The sequence below is a fragment of the Dermacentor variabilis genome, chromosome 4 (genome assembly GCF_050947875.1).
Source record: "Dermacentor variabilis isolate Ectoservices chromosome 4, ASM5094787v1, whole genome shotgun sequence".
NCBI classification, from domain to species: Eukaryota; Metazoa; Arthropoda; class Arachnida; order Ixodida; family Ixodidae; genus Dermacentor; species Dermacentor variabilis.
In genome coordinates this window covers 1,441,275-1,463,303 of record NC_134571.1, presented here as the reverse complement: position 1 = coordinate 1,463,303, position 22,029 = coordinate 1,441,275, and the positions used below count along the sequence as shown (strand labels likewise).

The 22,029-nt window shown below is 48.1% G+C and overlaps 1 protein-coding gene across 2 annotated transcripts in view; it reads right to left on the bottom strand.

The window, feature by feature from the left end:
- The window catches only part of ND-39 (NADH:ubiquinone oxidoreductase subunit 39), an 81,698-nt gene that overhangs the window by 52,050 nt on the left and 7,619 nt on the right, over positions 1-22,029 (bottom strand). For both annotated transcript variants that reach the window (XM_075687944.1, XM_075687945.1), the window contains exons 3-4: positions 20,084-20,181; positions 13,374-13,465 (exon numbers count right to left, since the gene is read on the bottom strand). In XM_075687944.1, the coding sequence (XP_075544059.1) occupies positions 13,374-13,465; positions 20,084-20,181 (190 nt within the window). The remainder of the gene's footprint in view (positions 1-13,373; positions 13,466-20,083; positions 20,182-22,029) is intronic.

Below are 22,029 nucleotides of genomic sequence, written 5' to 3'. Positions count from 1 at the left end.
CGCACTTATTCGGGCTCAGCAGTAAGTTTGAAGAAATCGTGAATGCGCCGTTGCACGCTGTTCCGTTTACGCGTAATCAGATAAGCCTGAATCTCAGAAAAGGTAGTACGGTCACTATAGACAGCTGAAAGCACAGTCACTGCTTGTGCATGCTCCGTATGCGACGGCAGCATAGCTCATGGTGCGTCATCTTTCGACTCGAAGTCATCGGCCGGCAGTGCAGCAGAAACCTGACGAATGATCTCGCCATCATCGAGTTCTGCGCATGTCAGTACAGTAGCGTGAGCACCTGTGAAACTGTCAAATGAGACGGTGTCCGAAACCACTGCACAGGTCTCGGCAGAACACTTTCGGCGTCAGTAGGGTACACATCACAAGGCGACAAATCCTAGGCTCCCGGCACCCGCTTGCCGGCATTCCCCAGCGCAGTCTGAGCGGGCACTGTCAGTGCCATTAGACACTTGACGCTATGTTTCCGTATGCCACGTTGCATCACCGCAACCTCGACACAGCACACAAAGCAAACATCACCACGCCAGCACGCTGATACCAGTCGCACAAATGAAAAATGTGGCCTACTTGCAGCGTCGTGCACGAAGAAACAAACAAATCAGCTGCTGGATTGTCTTGACATGGCTCACTAAGCTGTGACTGGAACTGCTGCAGCCACAAACCAGGAAGAAACCATGATGATGAGCGTGGATTTGCAGTAGCGCCACTTTGTGGGACAGCAAGGAGGCTCCGTTCAAAACAAGAATGGCGTTCAGCATGTCGAACCAAGCACCGGACAGAGTCGGTGCATGGTGCTTTCAATCCGAGTTGGCTCAAGGAGTGTCCGAAAAATCAGACGAGAGGTTGCAAGGTGTCCAAACTTTTGGAAGTTGTTATACATTATGGTCTATGGGGAGAATGGCGGTGCAGTGAAGCAGACCGAATAATCAAGCATGTCCGAATATTTGGAGTCCGAAAAATCAGTCAGCGACTGTATATACAGTAGAACCTCGTTCATATTTCTTGGGGAAAAAAGAATTCATACAGAAATTGCTCCGGAAGTTATCTAAGTATGTGTAAGCATTGTGCCACTTGCTCCTCTCCATGCAGGCTGGTGTCATTGTCAGTGTTATGAAACTTGATCAGGCCAGTACAAATGACAATGCTGTGGCGACATGAACTGGCACGAACGGTGGCACAAGAAGCATTAATGACGCAAGCAAGGTAGTGCAGGTGGCGGTGCGAGGTGTGCTGATAACATTCCGATCATTATAAGCCGTTATCACTCTTCATCCCCTTACCCAACCACGTCAAACCATTATGAACTGTGACCAACCGTACTCAGGCGGCGACATCGTATGGCACTGCCACGAGGGCCGCACCTTGAAAGCGATCTGCAATACTGACAGAGACAGTACCGACAATACCGACTGCTGATAGCTTTGCGCGCTGTGTTCTCGCCACTTACTTAGAGTTGAAGAGAGACACGTGCGCCCATATCTTGAAAGCAATATGCAACACTGGCAGAGTAGGGCGTATGCTGAGAGGTCCGTGAGCACTGTGTTCTTCCTGCTTCGTTGGCGTTGAAGCGAGAGGCAGCACAAAGGTGAATTCGCTCGCTGCTGTGGGTGCTACTTCAAAAGAGGTTGTCTTACGGGATAGACTGTCAGAGAGACAGAAGGCTTTCTCGTCGGGTAAGCATAGAAATGCTTATGCATATAAAACGCAAGAAAAAATGTGATAACTGGGAAAATGTACACGCCTGTCACTAAAAAATTTGGTAGGCTCAACTGTAGGTGGCGTCTACATAATGCAAAGTGTTGCGCAAATTGTTGCAGCACGAGATGCTGACGGGCACCACACTGGTAGGGCCCGAGTGGCCGTGGAGGTGCACTGTCGTTCTTACAGCTTCTGCAAGCATGCGTTTGCGCTCCTCAAATTCAGCCCAGTTGAGCAGCTCCTTCAGGTGGGAATTTAGTGGGAAGTTCTGACGTGCCCATTCAGCAAGAGCAGCTGCGGCAGGAGATGCCAAAGTGTGTTGAGCTAGTGGGGCCCTGAGTGGCCCAAGAAGTGCTTTGTAGTATTCCTATCGAGTGTTTTAAGACGGCGAGGGGGAATAGTAACGAAACCAAGCTGGTGGGTGATGCTGGAATATCATGCTGCCAGAGCAAAATATAATGCTCACTTCATGCCACTTGCGGCAGGAAACGGTAGCATGCTGGATTATTGCCTATTAAAAGCGTGCAGTACACTTCCAATGGCACTATGCCCCACGCACTGTCAAACAGATAGGCGATGGCACTTATCACACTAGGGTTGGCAGCGACAACTGCGAATGCGACGTGTGCCTACTCACGAGGAGATTTGCTGGTACGGGAAGAGGAAAGTGAGCGCACGTCAGCATTTTCAAGCGACATGGACGGATGAGTGCTACAGGAAAGCTGCTGTGGCAGGCTCCTACTGCACTATATCGCGTGTTGCCAAGCGCCTTTTCTTCTTCACGTGGGTATTAGCAACTGGAAAACATATCATACGACTGCAGTTCAGTGATGTGCTCAATGTAGGTGTTGAAAGATCACCTTTTCTGGGAAGCTATCAACAGGTGAAGAAGAAGCGTAAATGAATTGGGTAATTTTTTGTGTTCTCAATCACGAATGTTTGTGCTGGGGGATCATATTGACACAATGATGTGGCGCTACCGTACTGCGGGATGGGGCGCGCAAAGGCTGGCGCCATGAAAGACAACAAAGCACGTAAGCTGCACGCTCTTCTTCTGGCCCGCCATTAAAGAGAAGCGTATATTTTGTAAGACTCCGTCTTCAATCTATGTTACATTTTTTTGGTGGAGGTGCTGAGTACATGCTACCAATCCCAGATCGAACGCCGTCTACAAGCCCAGTGTGAAGTCCGGTCGAGCTGACTCCTGTTCACGTACAGACAAGCCATTGACTTCAAGGACTGCCACCTGAGCACAAGCCTCTACCCAATCGAGTCAGAAGGATGAGTACATCAGTTCCGTCTTCTTCCTCAACTGCGCCGACGGAGTCATCCTCAACCAGCCGCGAATCCCCACGTCCTTCCAGGGGGACACCTTCGAGGATGTAGAGGACTGGCTCGATCACTCTGAGCGTGTCACAGAATTCAACGGCTGGACTGCAGAGCGCAAGCTACGCAACGCCTACTTTGCCCTCGAGAATTATGCGCGGACACGGTTTGAGAACTACAAGACGGCCCATCCACATGGGACGAATTCCGACGGCAGCTAATCGGCACATACGCCAGCCTCAATCGTAAGAAGCGAGCTGAATCTGCAATTCAGGCAAGAGTACAGAGGCCGAATGAAAGCGTCGCAACGTTTGTCGAAGGTATGTGCCGACTTTTCCGACACGCGGATCCATCCATGCCAGAAGAAAAGAAGGTCAGGAACTTGATGCACGATGTCAAGCAAGAGTTATTCGGTGGCCTAATACACAACCCACCAAAGACCGTTGCAGAGTTTCTCGCGGAGGCCATATCAATGGAAAAGGCACTGCAGCAGCGAACAAGGCAGTACAACCGTGACGTGTTGACCCTATCGCGTGACCCTCTTGCTATACCCCTGGACAATACCGACGCCTTGCGGGAGCTCATTAGGCTTGTTGTTCGAGAAGAGCTTCAAAAGCTTCAGGTGGCTCCAGTATCGGTACTGCGACTCGCTGTGGCTGAGGTCGTCCGAGAAGAAATCAGGCAGGCAGTACAAGTCCCGGAGCGAAGCGAGACACTACAGCATGAGGTACGGCAGCCACAGCCTCGCATGTTGTATGCGGAAGCTGCGCGAAGTTCGTTGTCTCCGACTTTTCACGATGCACACGACGTCCCGGACTTTCATGGTGTGCGCGCCATTGAACAAGCAACTGGTGACTTCAGGACTCGCCGCACGCCATTCATGGCTGAAACACGACCACCCCGCAAGAGCAACGTATGGCGCACTGCAGACCGAAGGCCCTTGTGTTCTCATTGCTGTGAAGCCGATCACCTCTACAGGGCATGTCCTTACCGTCGAGCTGGGCTCCATGGATTTTCCCTGAATTCGCCGTGCCCGTGCAATGGTGAACGCCCCCTGGAGATTGAAGCCTATTTTGCGGATGCCAGGAGCTCGTTTGGCCCACGATTCGGTGATCGCCGGTCACCATCACCTGCCCGATACAGATCTTCCAGTCCAGTCTTCACGCCGAGCGCAACAAGGCATCGCTCACCCAGCCCTGCGTCCCGGGAAAACTGAGTCCAGCGACCTGCAGAGGTGAGGTCGCTGACGTTGCGAACGCTGAAGATCCTCCCCTACGCAGACCGCGATATGACGTAATTGAGACGCAGAGAAAGCAGTGTAGTTCGGTGTCAGTATCTTGCGACGTACCAGTTACCATATATGACCACGAAGTCACGGCATTAATCGACACGGGTGTGGACACGTCTGTTATGAGCCAGAGTCTCACGCGTATACTGAACAAAGTTTCGACGCAATGGACCGGGACTCAGATTCATACTGCAGGAGGGCACCTCATAACTCAATGGGCCAGTGCACGGCACGAGTCAACATTTGGGGCTTCACGTACATCGGCGACTTCGTCATTCTTCCTGAATGTTCAAAGGACCTTATACTCGGCATGGATTTCCTTCAGGCAAACGGTGCCATCATCGAACTGCAAGTCTAGAGTAAGCTTCGCTACTACGCAAGCCATAGCGAACAGTAATGACAATGACCGTGACATTGCGCTTCACGTAGCTGACGATCACGTCACGTTGCCACCCAAGAGCAGTGTGCTTACCCTTGTCCAATGTGACATGGAGGACGACGCCGAAGGAATTGCTGAGGCAAACATCCCCCTGCTTCTTGAGCGCCACATTTGCATAGCCAGAGGGCTTCTTTGGGTGCGCAACAAATGTTCAGATGTTTTGCTAACAAACTTTAGCAACGAGTATTGTCATGTACCGCGAGCAACGACATTCGCATTTCTTCGTGAAATAATTGATGTTACTGACATTGCCACATTAGAAATCACATTGTCTCAGCAATCTGAGTTACCCAGCCTAAAAGAACGGATTCACATTAACGCTGCTCTGCCAGACCATCAGTGAGACCGTCTACTGAGTCTCGTGAACGAATTTGCGGACTGTTTTTCAACGTCATCCAAAGTACGGCGCATGTCCATCACAAAGCACAGCATTATTACGGATGAGTCTTCACGGCCTGTTCGTCAGCATCCTTACTGAGTGTCTCCAGTGGAAAGGGAAGTGATCAAGCATCAGGTGAAAGAAATGCTCCGAGACGAATGATCCAGCCATCCACAAGCCCGTGGGCCTCCCCTGTAGTGTTAGTCAGAAAGAAAGACAACACATTATGCTTCTGTGTAGACTACAAAAAGTTGAACCATGTCACAAAGCGCGATGTTTATCCATTGCCACGCATCGATGACGCATGTGGGGAGCACACGCGCCCATCTTCCCCCGCGCCGATGGATGGATGGAAGGTAGGAGCGTCCCCTTTGAAACGGGGCGATGGCAGTTGCCACCATGCTCAGATTTTTATTTTGCCTTCTATTTTTATCTGTGTTGTGTGTTATTGAATATCTCGATTTTCTTTAAATACGTCTTCCTCCACTTTTAACCTTATGTCACCTCTCTGCTTTTGAGCCACCAATCCTCCAATCGCCCTTTGCTAATTTCCACCGCATATTTATTTACATCACTATCATTATCTCTGAACCCTAGGGCCTCAGGAAGGGTGACTCTGGCCGCATCGACATCGAGATTGATACCATCACATTTTAGTATGAGGTGTTTCCATTGTTTCTACATATTTACCACACACAGTACATGTGTCTTCTTCTTCGTTAAATTTCTTTTTATAGCTCCACGTTCTAAGACATCCTGATCTAGCTTCAAAGAGTAGGGCACTGCCTCTTGAGTTATCATAAAACACTTCCTTCCTGATCTGCTGTTTCCAGTATCGATATAGTTCCACACTATGCTTCTTTTCCATTGAATTTATCCAATTTTTACCTTCCGCATTTTTAATCTGTCGTTTAATGCTCTGTCTTTCTTCGTCCTCGTGTCTGGCATACTTACTGGTTAGCTTCCTAGTTCTTTTCCGCCATTGTGAGTCAATGCTCTTTCTGTATAGGTATTTAAATACCTTAGCTGCCCACCTGTTATCGTCCAATTTCCTCAGACGTTTTTCGTATAGGATTTTACTCTGAGCTTCCCGTGCTTCGAACGATGCCCAGCACATATCTCCCTGTACTGCTTCGTTTGTGGTTTTCCCATGGGCACCTAGTGCTAACCTTCCCACAGCTCTCTGATTTACTTCTAGTCTCGACTGAACCTCTGCCCTTAAACACAGGACCGCATTCCCGAAAGTAATCCCCGGCACCATTACTCCCTTCCAAATGCCTCTTAGTACCTCATACCTGTTGTACCCCCACAATGCCTTATGTTTCATTATCCCGGCATCTCTTCGCCCTTTTGCTATGAGAGACTGTTCGTGCTTTTCCGTGTACATCTGCCCTTTGTTTATCCATACCCCGAGATATTTGTATTCGGCCACTCGGGGTATTTCATGGCCTTGTATTGTAAGCCCAGTTGTATCGTTGAAAAACATCCCACCGGACTTAGCTGCACTAAACCTGAAACCTAAACTGTCTCCTTCGTCCCCACAGTAATTAACCAGAGTTTGCAAATCTTCCTGGCTATCTGCTAACAGCACAATATCGTCCGCATACATTAAACCCGGTAGTCGTTGCTCAACAACCTTTTCGCCTAATCTGTACGACAGATTATACCCTAGATTGCTTCGTTGTAACCTTCTTTCCATGCTTATCATATAAAGCATGAACAGCAGCGGTGATAGAGGACAACCTTGCCTTAATCCTTTGTGAACCTCGACAGTTGTCATACTCTTAATTCCTTCCCATGTTATTTCAACATTATTTTCTCGATATACTTCCTGTAGAAAATCAATTACTTCATTACCGATACCTTCAGCTTTTAATATGTTCCACAGGAGTTCCCTGTTCACATTGTCGTATGCACCACTTATGTCCAGGAAGGCTAAATACAGAGGTCTATTTTCCACCTTAGCTATTTCTATGTACTGGGTAAGCACGAACAGGCTATCATCTAAGCGCCTACCACTTCTGGACCCGTTCCGAAGTTATCCGAGTATTCTATTACTTTCTACCCATGACTGCATTTTTAATTTCACCGCCTGCATCGCCAGCCTATATGTAACTGATGTTATTGTAATTGGTCGGAAGGATTTTATGTTCTTCTTATCACCTTTCCCTTTATAAATTAAATTCATTTTACTCTGTTTCCAGCTGTGCGGAATTTGCTTATTTGTTATGACTGCCTCCAATGCTTTTATCAGCGTTTCCTTGCTTCTTGGGCAAAGTTCATTAATTAACTTGATTGGAATTTCGTCTATCCCCGCGGACGTGCATTTTGGAACATTTGCTTCCGCCTTTTTCCAGTTAAGATTGGTCAGTTCTAAGCTGTTTTCTATTATGCTATTCTGTGTTGCTCCCTCACTTGGGGCGATTACCCTATCGTCTTTCCTAAATGACTCTGCTATAACTGAACCAGTGTAGTTCACAGAGTCATCTCCCTCTAAACAATTTTCTTCGACATCGAGAATCTGTTCCTCTTTTCTGTGATTAGCTTTACCCAGCCAGCTTATATGGTTCCAGAATTTTCTTGACCCCCCTTTAGTTGCATCGCGAACTTCAGCCAGCCAGCGATCAGAGGACTGCTTTATTTTAGCCTGGACGAGGACCTGCACTTGTTGTTTCTTTTGTCGATAATATTCCCATTTTTGGCCTATTTCCTCTTCAGATAACTGCGCCCTCTTTGCTTCTCTGTGTTCCCGAGATGCCCACCGTCGTTGTTCGATGGCCTCTCTAATTTCCTTATTCCACCAACTTCGTGGCTTTCCCTTTCCTCTCCAGCGGTTTACTCCTTTTACTTCTTTTATTTTTGTACTAATGAGTACTTCTAACTGATTATAATCCCACCTTTCCATGGGATGTTTCTTTATTGCTTCCTCTATGCCAGCCACTATTTGCGCTATTTGCACGTCATTTAATTTTGCGTACTCTTTTTGGCTTCCCTGCATTTCTCTTTTGAGTAGGGCTCCCAACTGTAGACTAATACGCTTATGATCACTTCCGAGGCTGTACTTCCCCTCTTCGTCTATTTCCATTATTGCGAGCTTGTTATACAACCCCTGCGACATTAAGCAGTAGTCAATGGTCGTTTGTCTGTTACGGGACTCCCACGTGATTTGTCCCTCACACTTAGTTTCTCTATTTACTATAACTAGGTTGTGTCGCTCACAGAAGTCTAGCATCAACTTCCCATTACAATCTGTGTATCCATCCAGATCCTCGATGTGGCTATTCATGTCACCCAGCAGACAAATTTCAGCAGCTTCTCCAAACTCCTTTATATCGTCATCGAGACACTTCACTAGATCTTTGTTCTCTTGCCTGCATTTGTCCCCTGTCACTAAATAAACTACTCCTAGCCATGCCTTTTTTCCGGCAATTGTACCTGATACCCAGACATGTTCTTTGCAAGTTAACTTTATTCTTTGCCAATTTGTTCCTTGGTGTATGAGCATACCTACTCCTCCTCCCTTCCTCTCCGTTGTTCTATTGCTCCCTTCCCAGACGTAGCCTTCAATAAACGGTGGGTCTTCTAGATCCCTGAGATGAGTTTTGCATAGCGCGTATACACCTACTTCTTCGTCCTTTAACTGCTGTTCTATTTCTAACCACCTCGCTCTCTTTCTACCGCCTTGCATGTTTATGTACCTGATCCTGGTGTTAAATTTCTTTGTAGTTTTCTTCCTGGACCTCCTAGTGGCCATTTTATTGGCGTCAGCCTCTATTGTTGCACTTTCTACACTGTTTCTACCTACCCCTACGCCCTGAGGCGCAGTGGACCCCCTAAAAAAGCTACTGCCCGACCTGCCAGGCGCCAGCCGATCGCGGCTCCTAGCCTTCCATTAAAGTGGATGCCATCTCGTGTAAAGCCTCCGCCAAAGCCTGCTCTATGCACTTCTCTGTTTATGTCTGCCACTTCAAATCCTTTCTCCTGGCTTAGCTTTCTTATTTCACAATTAACAGCCACAACGTCCTTGGCAATTTCTCCGTTCCTTCCTTGCACCTCCGGCACTGTGCATACCACGATCTGGACTTGCTGTGCTATCGCCCTTAAATCGTCAACTCCCTTCGCTAATCTTTCCACTACTTTTGCAGCTTCACCATTCAACACATCATTTAGCCCCGCCGCTACCACTACCAAATTGCGCTCTGCAACATTCTCAGAAAGCTCGCTTTTTGTTTCTCTCAGTACTGCATCCATTGTCCTGCCTGGGAACGTCCCGACTGCTACCCGCTTATCACCCTTTGCACGCTCCATTATAGCTCTTTTGCACCTCCTCATATTTGAATCACCACCGATAAGTACTAGGGCATTCTTTCCCTCCCTCCTAACTTTCAGGTTATGCTTATCATTGGCTACGAGCTCATTCCTTGGGGTTAGCTTGTTCCCCTCCTCTCCTCGCGCTCGCTGGCGCCCCTGTGGCTGCAGCGTCGCCTCCCTCGGGGCGTGTTGCGCTGCTTCGCTATAACTACGCCGATTCACCGGCGGCGAGCCGACTACCGCTTGCTCTGCCACCCTGCCCCCACCCCCCCTTTGCCTGTAGGGTCTACCCTACCTTCTGTGCTTTGGCCACCGGCTTAGTGTCCCGACCCATCATTTTCCGCTGCGCGCGTCTCAAGCGCATCGAGCCGCCTATGCAGTTATGCCGTCGCGTCGAGACAACACCCTCTGGTCGAGAGCCGGCATAGACAGGGGAGAGGCGCACTGTGCCCTCTCCCGATTCTCCCTCGCTCTCGCGACGCGCACGCGCCCTTCCTCCCCGACTCGCGGGCAGGTAGCTGACGGGCGAGGAGGACATTCCCCTCGCCCAGGTAAAAAGGTAAAAAAACAGCGCGACCGGGGGAGACCCTCGCTCTCTGAGGCCGGACCCCTAACCTGCCGAGTGGAGTACCTGCCACAACCCATGAGTGACCACGTTGCCTGATTATCCCGGGCAACAAGGCCAGCCTATTTATTACTATTACAGAGAGGACGTCCCTCTGCCAGTGTTCTTTATTGCCGGTAGCAATAAACGTTCTTACAATTGACGCCGCTGGTTGCCGTATTCGTTCGAACCCGACATAGCCGCGATTCCCGCGCTACGGGTTGGGGAGTAACACAAAGCGATTGCATGGGGCTAGATCCGGAGCTCGCCTTCAGCCCTAGTCGCACGCAGAGTGGGACCCCCACACGCATTGTATCGTCTACAACATGCCAAGTTTTTTCTTCGTTGGATCTTAAATCAGGGTATTGGCAAATCGAAGTTGATGAACAGGATCATGAAAAAACAGTGTTTGTGACACCTGACGGGCTTTACAAGTTCAAAGTTCTCCCCTTCGGTTTCTGTTCTGCACCTGCCACCTTTCAGAGGATGATGGATACTGTGCTTGCTGAACTCAAATGGCAAACCTGCCTCGTATACTTGGACGACGTGGTCATGTTTTTGAGTACGTTTGACGAACATCTCGCACGACTCGAGAGTGTCCTTATTGCGATCTGTACCACCGGCCTCACCACTAAGCCTGAAAAATGCTACTTCAGGTTCCAAGAGCTCAAATTTCTTGGCCATGTCGTTGGTCCTAAAGGCGTCCGACGAGACCCCGACAAGTTAGCTGCCGTCACTGAGTTTTCGCCACCCACAGACAAGAAGGCTGTCCAACGCTTTGTCGAGGGATGAGCCTCTGATACGGCTTACACGCAACAACGTGCCTTTCATTTGGGCGGATGAGCAACAGCAGTCGTTCAATTAATTGCGTAAGCGTTTGCAAGCGGCCCCAATACTTGCTCATTTCGACAAAGATGCTGACACTGAAATCCATACTGACGACAGCAATACGGGTCTCGGTGCAGTTCTTGTGCAGTGGCAAGCTGGTGCAGAATGCCACATCGCTTATGCAAGCCACAGTCTCACCAAGGCTGAGAAAAACTACTCAACCACTGAAAAAGAATGCTTAGCGGTTGTGTGGACAATTGGTAAATTCCGACCCTACTTGTATGGTAGACCCTTTAAGGCTCTCAGCGATCAACCACACCCTGTGCTGGCTTGCCAACTTCAAGAATCAGACTAGCCCGTTGGAGCCTGCGCTTACAAGAGTACGACATAACAGTTATCTACCGATCTGGGAGGAAGCACAGCGAAGCTGACTGGTTGTCACGTGCACCACTCCCTACGAGGTCATCGGACCCTGACCATGACTTGCCATTTATCGGCGTTATGGATGCCATAAAGATGGCTGAGCACCAGTGCGCTGACCCTGAGCTGCTGCCACTGATCGAGCACCTTCAAGGAGTTGAAGGTGTTTTACCCCGCTCGCTCATGCACGGCTTATCATCGTACCACTTGGACGTCTTTTACAGGAAAAACTGCGGAAGCAGTCCCAATACGTACCTCCTTGTCGTGCTGTTGGCAATGTGCCAAGACATTTTGCAAGCCTGCCATGATGAGCCATGCGCGGGACACCTGGGATTCGCTAAGACATTAGCAAGGATACGACAGAAGTATTACTGGCCCCGGCTTTATTCTTCTGTGCAATGGTACGTGAAGACCTGCCGCGATTGTCAGCGCCGCAAGAAACCACCAGTTAAACCGGCTGGCTTTCTCCACCCTGTGGACCCTCCTCAAGCACCGTTCTTACAAATAGGAATGGATCTACTTGGGCCATTCCCAGTGACCTCTTCGCACAACAAATGGATAGTCGTCACTACCGACTACTTAACCCGGTACGCCGAAACTGAAGCTATTCCGCAAGCAAACTCATATGAATTGGCCAAGTTCTTTGTACGCCACATCGTCCTACGACATGGTACACCGTCCGTTGTCATCACAGACCGCGGTACAGCATTTACAGCCGAACTTAGGCAGGACGTTCTCCAGCTGATGCATTGCTCTCACCGCAAGAGCATTGCGTATCACCCTCAAACCAATGGATTAACAGAACGTCTGAACAGAACGCTGGCTGATGTGCTCTCCATGTATGTCAACGTACAGCACAAGACATGGGACGAGATTTTACCCTATGTGACCTTCGCGTATAACACTGCTGTACAGGAGACTACACAGTTTACGCTGTTTGAACTTGTATACAGGCGCCATGTCACGTCCATACTTGACGCCATGCTACCTCTGGCTGATAATAGCCCGACCAGTGAACACGTAGGAGAGTTCCTACAAAGAGCCGAAGAAGCACGCCAGCTTGCTCAGCATCGTATCCAGAGTCAACAGCATACCGACACCCTTCGATACAATCAGGGTCCAATGCGACGTCCATTACAATACCGGCGCCTTCGTGTGGGTCTGGACGCCCATCCGTCGCCATGGACTCTCGGAAAAGTTGCTCTGCCGGTATTTTGGTCCCTACAGGGTTACATGCCGCCTCAGTGACGTGACCTACAAAGTCGTCCCTTGCAGTTCTGACCCCGGTTCGCCCCGTCGTCGTCCTCGCACTGAAGTTGTTCATGTAGTGCGCATGAAACCGTACTATGCGCATACGTGAACGCCGAGATGCACCTGAGCTCCAGTTCTTGTCGTCGCTGAAAGAACTTTTTCATGCGAACAAGACAGTCGCTTTTCACATGGGGGGCAGTTGACACAATGATGTGGGGCTCCCACACTGCGGGACGGCGCGCGCTAAGGCCGGCGCCATGAAAGACGACGAAGCGTGTAAGCAGCACGCTCTTTTTCTGGCCCGCCATTAGAGAGAAGCATATATTTTGTAAGACTCCATCTTCAATCTACGTTACAATATGAAACAGGATCGTATCAATGAGGTTCTACTGCACGCGGTGTCTCAACGAAACCGCCATGGCATTACATTCTACACATGGTGTACATGACATGCATCCACAACTGAAATTTAATTTAGGTTTTTTTATAGCAGAGCACTGCCACTTACGAAAAGAGAGTGTAATAGCAGTGGTTGAGCGCTTAGCAAAGACGAGGACAGAAAAAGAAAGGAGACACCCTCGTCTTTGCTAAGCGCTCAACTGTTGCCATTCAAGATGTACAAACAAGCCCATTTCACCAGAAGTGTAGTGCAGCTCAAGTAGTGTTTTTAGCACTTTTAATTTTTTTAATTATGCCAACTGATGCTCCAAGAGGCTGTGCACATTTTCGAGAAAAACAAATCCAATGCTGAAAGAGCTTTCTGCAATGATGCAATCCTTTCTGCAATCAACCCAAGTACAAAAATTTGCTTACAGACCTAGTCTCTACATCTTTCCCAATCAAGTTGATGACCACGTTGGAGTACTTCATTGCCTTGGCAATGCTCAGTTCATCTTTGAGGTTGAATGGCTGCAATGTAAAAAACAAACATAGTTAGTGAAGGCCAGCAAGATGAAACAGTGCAACATAAGACATGCCAAGCAGCCTAGCCTTTCACCTTGCACTACAGATTTTGGTCGCAAACACATCGTGCAACTGTCTTCAAACCCCGGTAGCAGACTATACTAGACGTTTCTGTAGATACATGATCACTGACCACAGCAAGTAATACCGTTGGATGCTGCAGAGAATGCTCTGCTAAATACAGCCTCCCAAGTCCAGCCAGTTTTGTCTCACTGAAACTGCTGTTTGCTACTACCCAATGCAAAACATCACAGATTTAAAAGTTAGTTTAACAGCAAGCAAGACCATCAATAAAAAAAGCTGTGCTGGTGTCCATCCTCTTAGTGCTGGACTTGGATCACTCTTATTTTTTAAGCATTTGTAATGGGGCATAAAAAGCAATCAGTCTTTGGACAAAACAAAGACAATTCACTCTGCGCGTGCTTTCACCGATATGACAAGCCCTTAAAAGTCTTAAATAACCAACACACCGCGTGTTAGCTGGCAAATTTATGACGTTCACTGGGGCAGCACTTCTTTAAATTTCAATTCCTGTGCATTGTGACCCACCGCTGAGCTAGCAGAAAGCTGCGCTCCTTTGAAGCTTCTTCAAGGTGCATAGAGGTGGTACCACGACATGTCAGATCAGAAGCAAACAAGAATGTTTCCTCTCAGTTGATTTCTAGAAAAGATGTCTCTTGTGCGCTGTAGAAAAATATCTGTACAACCACACAGGGGGAATAACTGCCATGACCCACCTGCAACCCATTATACTATGAACGTGTTAAAGGGACACTAAAGGCAAATATTTAGTAAAGCTAAAGTGATAGGTTACTGCTCGAGAATCTCTAAAGTGTCAATATTATTGCAAACAAAGCCTTATTAATCGAGAAATTGAGGTAAATGCAGGACATGATTAGAGACTCCCCGGGACATTCAACTAGTTGCTCGATGACGAAAGCACTCCTCAGTTAAATTCTGTCACTAGTACTCAACCACCCGTTGCAAAAAGCATCCATCTACAGTATTAAAAGATGAAATAAAATGCTACTTGTCAAGGTCTATTTCATTTTAGAAAAACAAACTAATTGAAATTACCCTTGACAACAACATGGGCAGTCGAAAGGTTTCATTTTTGCTCGACTCTGCGCTGCCCAGGCATTCAAGTTTCAGTAGCTTCGTTATCACGTAGTGCTGCGCTGGTTTTGCTCGCTCGCGAAACTGGCACAGACTGCAAATAGCAGAGAATTCAACTTCCATGTGATGTCGTGAGATGTCTGAACGGTCTGTGCCACTTGACCAAAAACTAGCTGCAGCGGCGAATCCATCGTTCTGTCTTGGCTCGGTATAGCCGCCTGTCGGGTGCCGTTTTACTGAATAATCGCAGCAAAGGGTGGTGATGACGTATACAATATTGTGTCACCACTCCACTGGTTGGGTGGTGGGAGATTTGAATTTCTAAAAAGGTATTCGACCCTTCAGATGGAATTTTCTCATAAACTAAGTCAGTTCTTGGCACGAAACAAGCGTTGTGAGGTTTCTGGAATGGTATTTAAACAGTCCACATTGACTTAGTGTTTGCCTTTAGTGTCCCTTTAAAGGACCCTTGAGGCTGCCTTGCATGGTGGAGTCTCAGACTCCAGGAATTCAACATCACCTGTGGGGATGCGCGACTCGCGCGTGTCCCCAGATATCTTGTTTTCCCCCATCTCCTGCAATCCCGCTTCGCCGCGTGGCCTGCGTGACGCCCGCGGCGGTCGATGCGGTTGAAGCGCAGCGCGAGAGATGGCGCGAGTGTTGCGCTGTTACCGGCGGGGTTACTCGGGTGCGGCAGCGGAAGGCGCTCTTCTCTTGGGTTCGAGATCAGCAAGTGGTACGAACGTGCCGTGCCGCGCGTGCGCCGACCCATGCTTCTGCGAGACCGTCTTGCGTGGCCGTCTTGGAATGCGCCGCCGTTCGCGTGACAGGACGCGCAAACGACCAGGCGTTGGGATCCAGCATGGGGCGAACATATTCGCTCGCTATCCGGTCGCGGTGAGACGGACTTCTAGATTTGTCGCGCGCCCATCGGCATGTTTTGTGGATAGCAACTCGGCTAGCAGGCATTGATCTATGAAAGGTGCAATAAATGCCCTTGTGATTGTTTGCACTACTGTGTTGTCGTTCCTTTGTCCCAAGAGCAGGGAGGAGAGATCCCACATCTGGCGCCCAACGTGGGGCTCTTGGGGCATCGGACGATAATTTTAACTGTTTGGCTTCGTTCGAAACCTTTGTTTGAACCGAAGCGTATGGCTAGCGTGGATTTTGATCGCTAGTGTTGGCGGCGTGCTTTCTTGAGAGAGGCGGCAGTGGCTGTAGTGTGTTTGAACTTGTCAACATGCTAAGCCTTTTCGCAAGTGTGTTTTTTTTTTTTTTTTTGACATTCGTTGGTACGAGAGCCACGTGGTCTGCATCCTGGGAGAGCGACGCTTAGCGCCCGCGGAGCATTCGCAAGCCTGAAGCGAGTGAGTACGGAATCCTCGTGGGTGGTCCGAATTTCTTATGTAAATAGCTTCTTCTATCTCTTTGACTCTGATGAAGTCGCGGCTCTGGGAGCCGGGTGGCCGCGGGCCACGGGTGCCACTACGGGCTGACTGGTATTGCGGCCTGGCACCAGGCGCTCCGACACCGTCTGGGACGGTGGGCGCCGTCAACTCGGATGCTGTGTGCACCGAGCGGAGTAGGACCACCTCACAGAGCTGACGTCTCCTCGCGGCTGCCTGTTTTGTGCTCATTTTGGGTGTTGTTTTTGGATGCCGGTTGTTGTCAGGGTAGCGACGCTTTAGGCCTAAGGCTTTACGAAGCTGCCTGTCGCACGTGGAGGGACACAACCTGGTGGACCGTGGCGTTGAGGTGTTGCAATTTGCTTCCCTCATTCTATTTAGCCTTGCACGAATTGAAATTACTCGTTCGACTCAAGGAAGCGAGCTTCGTTCACGTGAACTTAGCATCTGAGTAGCTGCCCGATCTTTTGCTAGCCGAGTTGAACATCGTACCACGTGGGCGATGCGCATGCATAATTCCTCTCCCTTGCACTACTTTAGTGTTTGCCGAGTGTGTTGAATGTACGCAGCGTGATTGGAGTCACCCCTGGCTTGCTGTCACCTGCACATCGTCTGCGCTGCTGCCCCGGACTACGATCGAGCCATCCCGGGCGATGGTGCTGCTGCGGCCAGTTCGGCGCAGCGACTTCGGGAGCCCCCTGTATCCAGCTCACAACACTCGGCGGCGGACAAAAGAGCTGGCGGTCACCGACAGCTACTGCGGCTCTCGCCAGTAGGGCGCGTCGGCGCGAGCGACGCTTGCTCGTTCCGACTACTGCGTCGTCGTTTCCGGAGTCCTGGCCTGGAATCGTGCCGCCGAGTCTGCAAAGCTGCCGCTGTGACCGGCGGACGCCAGCGGTGCACCCAAGGACAATGTCGGCCCGCATGCTATGGACAGCGTGGACATTTCCTCGGCGCGGCCACTGTTTAATATTCTACCTTGTTCGCGAAGCACAGTTTGATGTTAGACCGTGTCACATGTCTCGCCGGAATATGTAGTGATTTAAGGTTGGGGGGATGTGGGGATGCGCGACTCACGCGCGTCGACAGGACGCGCGAACGACCAGGCATTGCGATTCAGCATGGGGCGAACATATTCGCTCGCTATGCGGTCACGGTGAGTCTGACTTCTAGATTTGTCGCGCGCCCATCGGCATGTTTTGTGGATAGAAACTCAGCTAGCAGGCATTGATCTATGAAAGGTGCAATAAATGCCCTTGTGATTGTTTGCACTACTGTGTTGTCGTTCCTTTGTCCCAAGAGCAGGGAGGAGAGATCCCACACACCATGATCTACAAGTCCAGATGGAAGCACTGTGATGCCAAGTGCCTGCCGCTGCAAGACAAACAGGACGATGACGCCTTCCGGGAACAGTAAGTGCAGACGAATTCACTGAACAGCAGTGAGCAGACCCGCTACTAAAGAGCTTTAGTGAGCACTTCGGAGGCAACACCGACCTAGTATATAGGGTATTTAAATGCGGATTGGTTTCATTTTTGTCACAACACTACGTCCTTGCAAAGAAGAATTTCTCACCAGTTCACACAAACTACCTTCTCGTTGTGCACTCAAGCACTATGGTTGGAGGTTCTGCATAAACAGACGACAACAAAGTCGCAAGAGAAACGTACACTACGTATTGAGGCTAAGCCGCATTTAATGCCCTGTGTTGAGGCATGAAAGCAGGAAACAGAATTCAGAGAAACTGTCTACTACGAAGGATCTGTAGTGCTAGAGAAACTTTTGGGTGGCCTTCCTAAACTACTGAGCACCACTGCTGGAGAATGGAAGGTGCCCGGTGAGCTTACACACTTTGGCTGCCGGACTTCGCGGCAGTGGGCCGTCAAGCCACATGGAAGTGAAAGCAGCCAATGCAAGGAAATCCACTCCCTGGCTTCACAAAGAAGGATGTGGTACAAGTTCATGATGATAGTTGGTGGGAAATCAAGGCGCAAGTCCAGCAGCAGGCAGCACGGAGGTCTTACACAATAATATTGAACCAGCTGCACAGTAACAGGCAGTGCCTGCTTCTAACCAAGATGCAGTACCAACCAGCATTCGCCGATGCAAATCACTATGGACCAAAACAGAGCTCTCTTGAAGGCTAAGTAAGCGAGCCCATAACTGAAAGGCAGGAGCCACCAGTAACAACAAACCTGTCACTAGATGAGACATCCATACTTTCAGAGTCACCGCAACCCACTGTGATTGGAGGGCAAAGATAAGCCAGGAGGCCAAGGCCTAAAGTTTCGTTGACCTATGACAAAAACTTTAACTAGCTGGCCTGGCATTTTGAATGTTGTGCACCACAGTGGTTTGGTGCACTGTTCAGGCTGATGGCTTCACAGGTGAAACTAAAAGACATAATTACATCTGAACATTTGTGACTTGACATTTCTTATGTTTGAATGTGTGGAGAATGCGCAAAAATGCACCACCTTGCATGAGCCGTAACTTGACATGTAAAAGACATATCTCTTGAATTAGCTTTTGTAATCAAAGATTGAAAGCAGCATGCCACCCTCACCATCCTATGCAAGAATTTGTTCTGTCACCATATTGCGATGGCAATCGTGATGACGCTGGTTTCGACAATAAATGTTGTGAACACGACAAAATCATTCATTGTCAGCTGTCATTTTTGCTTGATCTTCCTAGGGCAGGGTGAAAATAGGTGTTGTCAGGAGGAGGCAACATCTCTATATGGCATTGCCAAGCTGTACATAGCAGCCATTGCAATCACCACTGGGGTCCCCATTTTGGTCAGGCGCATCCAGTGCTGAGCAGTCATGTTCAAATTAACTAATGCGTACCAATTTCGTGATCAAAGTAAATTTTGGCCCCCAGAAATATATGGACACTAGTCAAGACCTTCTGTCATTAACCAAAAAAATGTAATTAGTTGAAACTGAATTAAGAAAAGTTTACTATATAAACGATTGAAGTCCCAATTTGTTTAGTTTGGTAACAAGCAGTCATCCTTAGCAGAGGCAACATCTGGTTTACCCCAGCGCCCAGTTTTGGGACCATACTTATACTACTGTGTCCATATTAATGATGCTGCTAAAGTTATCGAGGACACTCCAGTGAAGCTAAGTTTGTATGCTGATTGTGCGCTTTACGGCAGTGATTATAACATACCCCAGGATCAGCTACTACTTAATGTATTTACAAGGTTTCGTAAACAGAGTGATATCTTGCAGATGAAACTAAAAAAAAGAAAAGAAAAACATAAGCATGATTCTAGAAACAAACAGGAACCTTACCTTACAGAAACCATGAACAAAACCAGGAGTGCACTAATGAATTCAGGTGCCTCAGCATGCACCTAGCCTATTATGACACAGACACATCGAGATAGTCCGCTCAAAGGCCTGTCATAAACTATCTCTCAATGAATTCAACAAGACAATGCCCCAGTCAGATGAGCAAATTTAGTGACACTTCGATCGAGTGCACTTCGTCTCATTAAATGTAACTTCGGTGGTGTGATGCTAGACGGCAAATATGGTATCATTTGGCATTGATGACAATGACGATCCATGAAGCCATAGGGGTTGATATGATTCTCAGCATTTTGAGTTTTAGAAAGGGTTACTGTCTTATTAAGAAAAAAATGGTCATTTAAAAGTACCTTTGCCATCAAAAATAAAAATACCCTAATCCCATTAACACATCTATTTGTTTTAGGCCAATACAAGTAAGCAACACATCCAATATCCGCAGGGTCAAAATAGCGGAATCTGCTAAACATGAACATTTCAAGCTTGTTTTGTCTTCACTGTCACAAAGAAACTCATAACATCTGAAATCAGGAAAAACTGGTTTTAGAATTAGTGCCAACTCTGCTGTGAACATTTATTTATATATTCTTGAAGCACTGCTATCAAGGCTACAAACTTCAACACAGCGAAGTGAGTTTGCCTTGCAAAGTCTCATAAAATGAGATGGTACTAAATAAAAGGAGTAAAATGAGCTTGTATGGCAGGCCCTGCATACTCACCGTAAAGAGGACCTGGCCTAGGTCGCCACAAAGCTTCAAACGTTGCATATAGTAAAGGTGCGACCTCGATGGCAAGACAAGCTGGGTGCCAATCTTGCCTGCAACAAAAAACATGCAATGCCTGATGTAATGCCTGACAATCTTTCTGCCTATCCCTTCAATAACGGCCAGCATAAATTACACAAACCATCACAATACTCAGATGCATCAGCAAATAAAAACTTGTTTCAGATTACCCCTCCACCTTGCGAGTTGCCGCAGAACTATTACGTCAAAACTTTTGCTTGTGCTTCGAGTTGTCGACAAATTCAACTTCGCCCTACCATCTGGTGGCCGCCTGGTTAGCTCAGATGGTAGAGCGGCTGTCCCGAAAAGGCGGTGGTCCCGGATTCGAGTCCCGGACCAGAACGAATTTTTCTTCAACTGCGAGGCTTTTCTTTCGAGGAACCCGTATGGGTTTCCTTTGTAGCAACTGCTACGAACGGGTGGATGTCTGATTTTCTCTTTATTAATTACTTCTCTGCACCTTGCGGGTTTCTGCAGAACTATTACGTCAAAACTCTTGCCTGTGCTTCGAGTTGTCGACAAATTCGACTTCGCCTTGCCATCTGCTGGTCGCCTGGTTAGCTCAGATGGTAGAGCGGCTGCCGCGGAAAGGCGGTGGTCCCGGGTTCGAGTCCCGGACCAGGACAAATTTTTCTTCAACTGCGAGGCTTTTCTTTCGAGGAACCCATATGGGTTTCCTTTGTAGCAATTGCTAAGAACGGATGGATGTCTGATTTTCTTTTTATTAATTACTTCTCTCCACCTTGCGGGCTTCCGCAGAACTATTACGTCATACATCCACACAGTAAGAGCAAGTCTCAGAAAGAAAAATGTCTGCCACACTGGACGTCTTTACCACAAGAAAGTGCACATGCCGTAGATCATAAGACACATTTCTCGCGATACGAAGAAAGAAAGCTTAAAATAGAGTAAAAGCCATTTTCACATCACACCATACAGGAAATGAGCAACATCAGCCATCCAACAAAACCCATCTTTAGATAATATAACGTAGTAATAACATAACATAGTAATATCAGCATTCTTATATTAAAGGCCAACTGCAACGAAAGTTCACTTGGGCTAAATTGGCTATAAATGCATAGCACATACTATCAAGGTAATCTTGGCAAAGCCACAGGGCTGGTAATAAACCTTTTCTGGGACGCAGGCGTCACCAATGGCTGCGCACTTTTATGGTATGTCGCAGAGGTGGGCGCCACAATATCTTCCTGTGCCATACAGGCACATGTGGCAAGGTGGCACATATTATTGCCTAATTCAAAGGCAAACGTCTTGTTTGTTGTTTAGCTGCAATGCCAGCTCACCTATTGTTCTCTTGTGCCACTGCTTTTTCCTTGTTTTTCAGCTGAGCTGGGAATCTTCTTCATCTATTTAGTGCACATACCCTTAGACTCTGAATTATCCTGTGAAAACTGAATATTAGGCATAATAAACAATGTGTACATTGAACCAGACCTGCCAACATTAGCAGTTAACAATCGTACAGTCCAAGCCAGAAAATACTCATATTTAGTGAAAAATATTAAAATTGTTCTATTACTCAAGATATAGACTGTCTATTTAAGAAATTCTGAAAGTGTGTTCTGTAAAGAAGCTGTGAACAAGCACTCTGCTCCATATAGTTGTGGCAAGCATGATCAGCCCCACAGACGAACGGAAATGTTTGCATGTTTATAAAGCATTCACGTAACAGTGGATGATATTGACAAGTGCAGTTGTTTGTCTTTATTGGGCGACACGTTTCACCACCTAACAAATGTTATTGCACAGCGCAGGAAGCGCCTGCATGTATCCTAAGTTTCTGGAATGTTATCGATGGTTCCATCCGATGTCTGTCACCGAACCTTGTGTAATCTGATTGCATGTATGCGCGACGC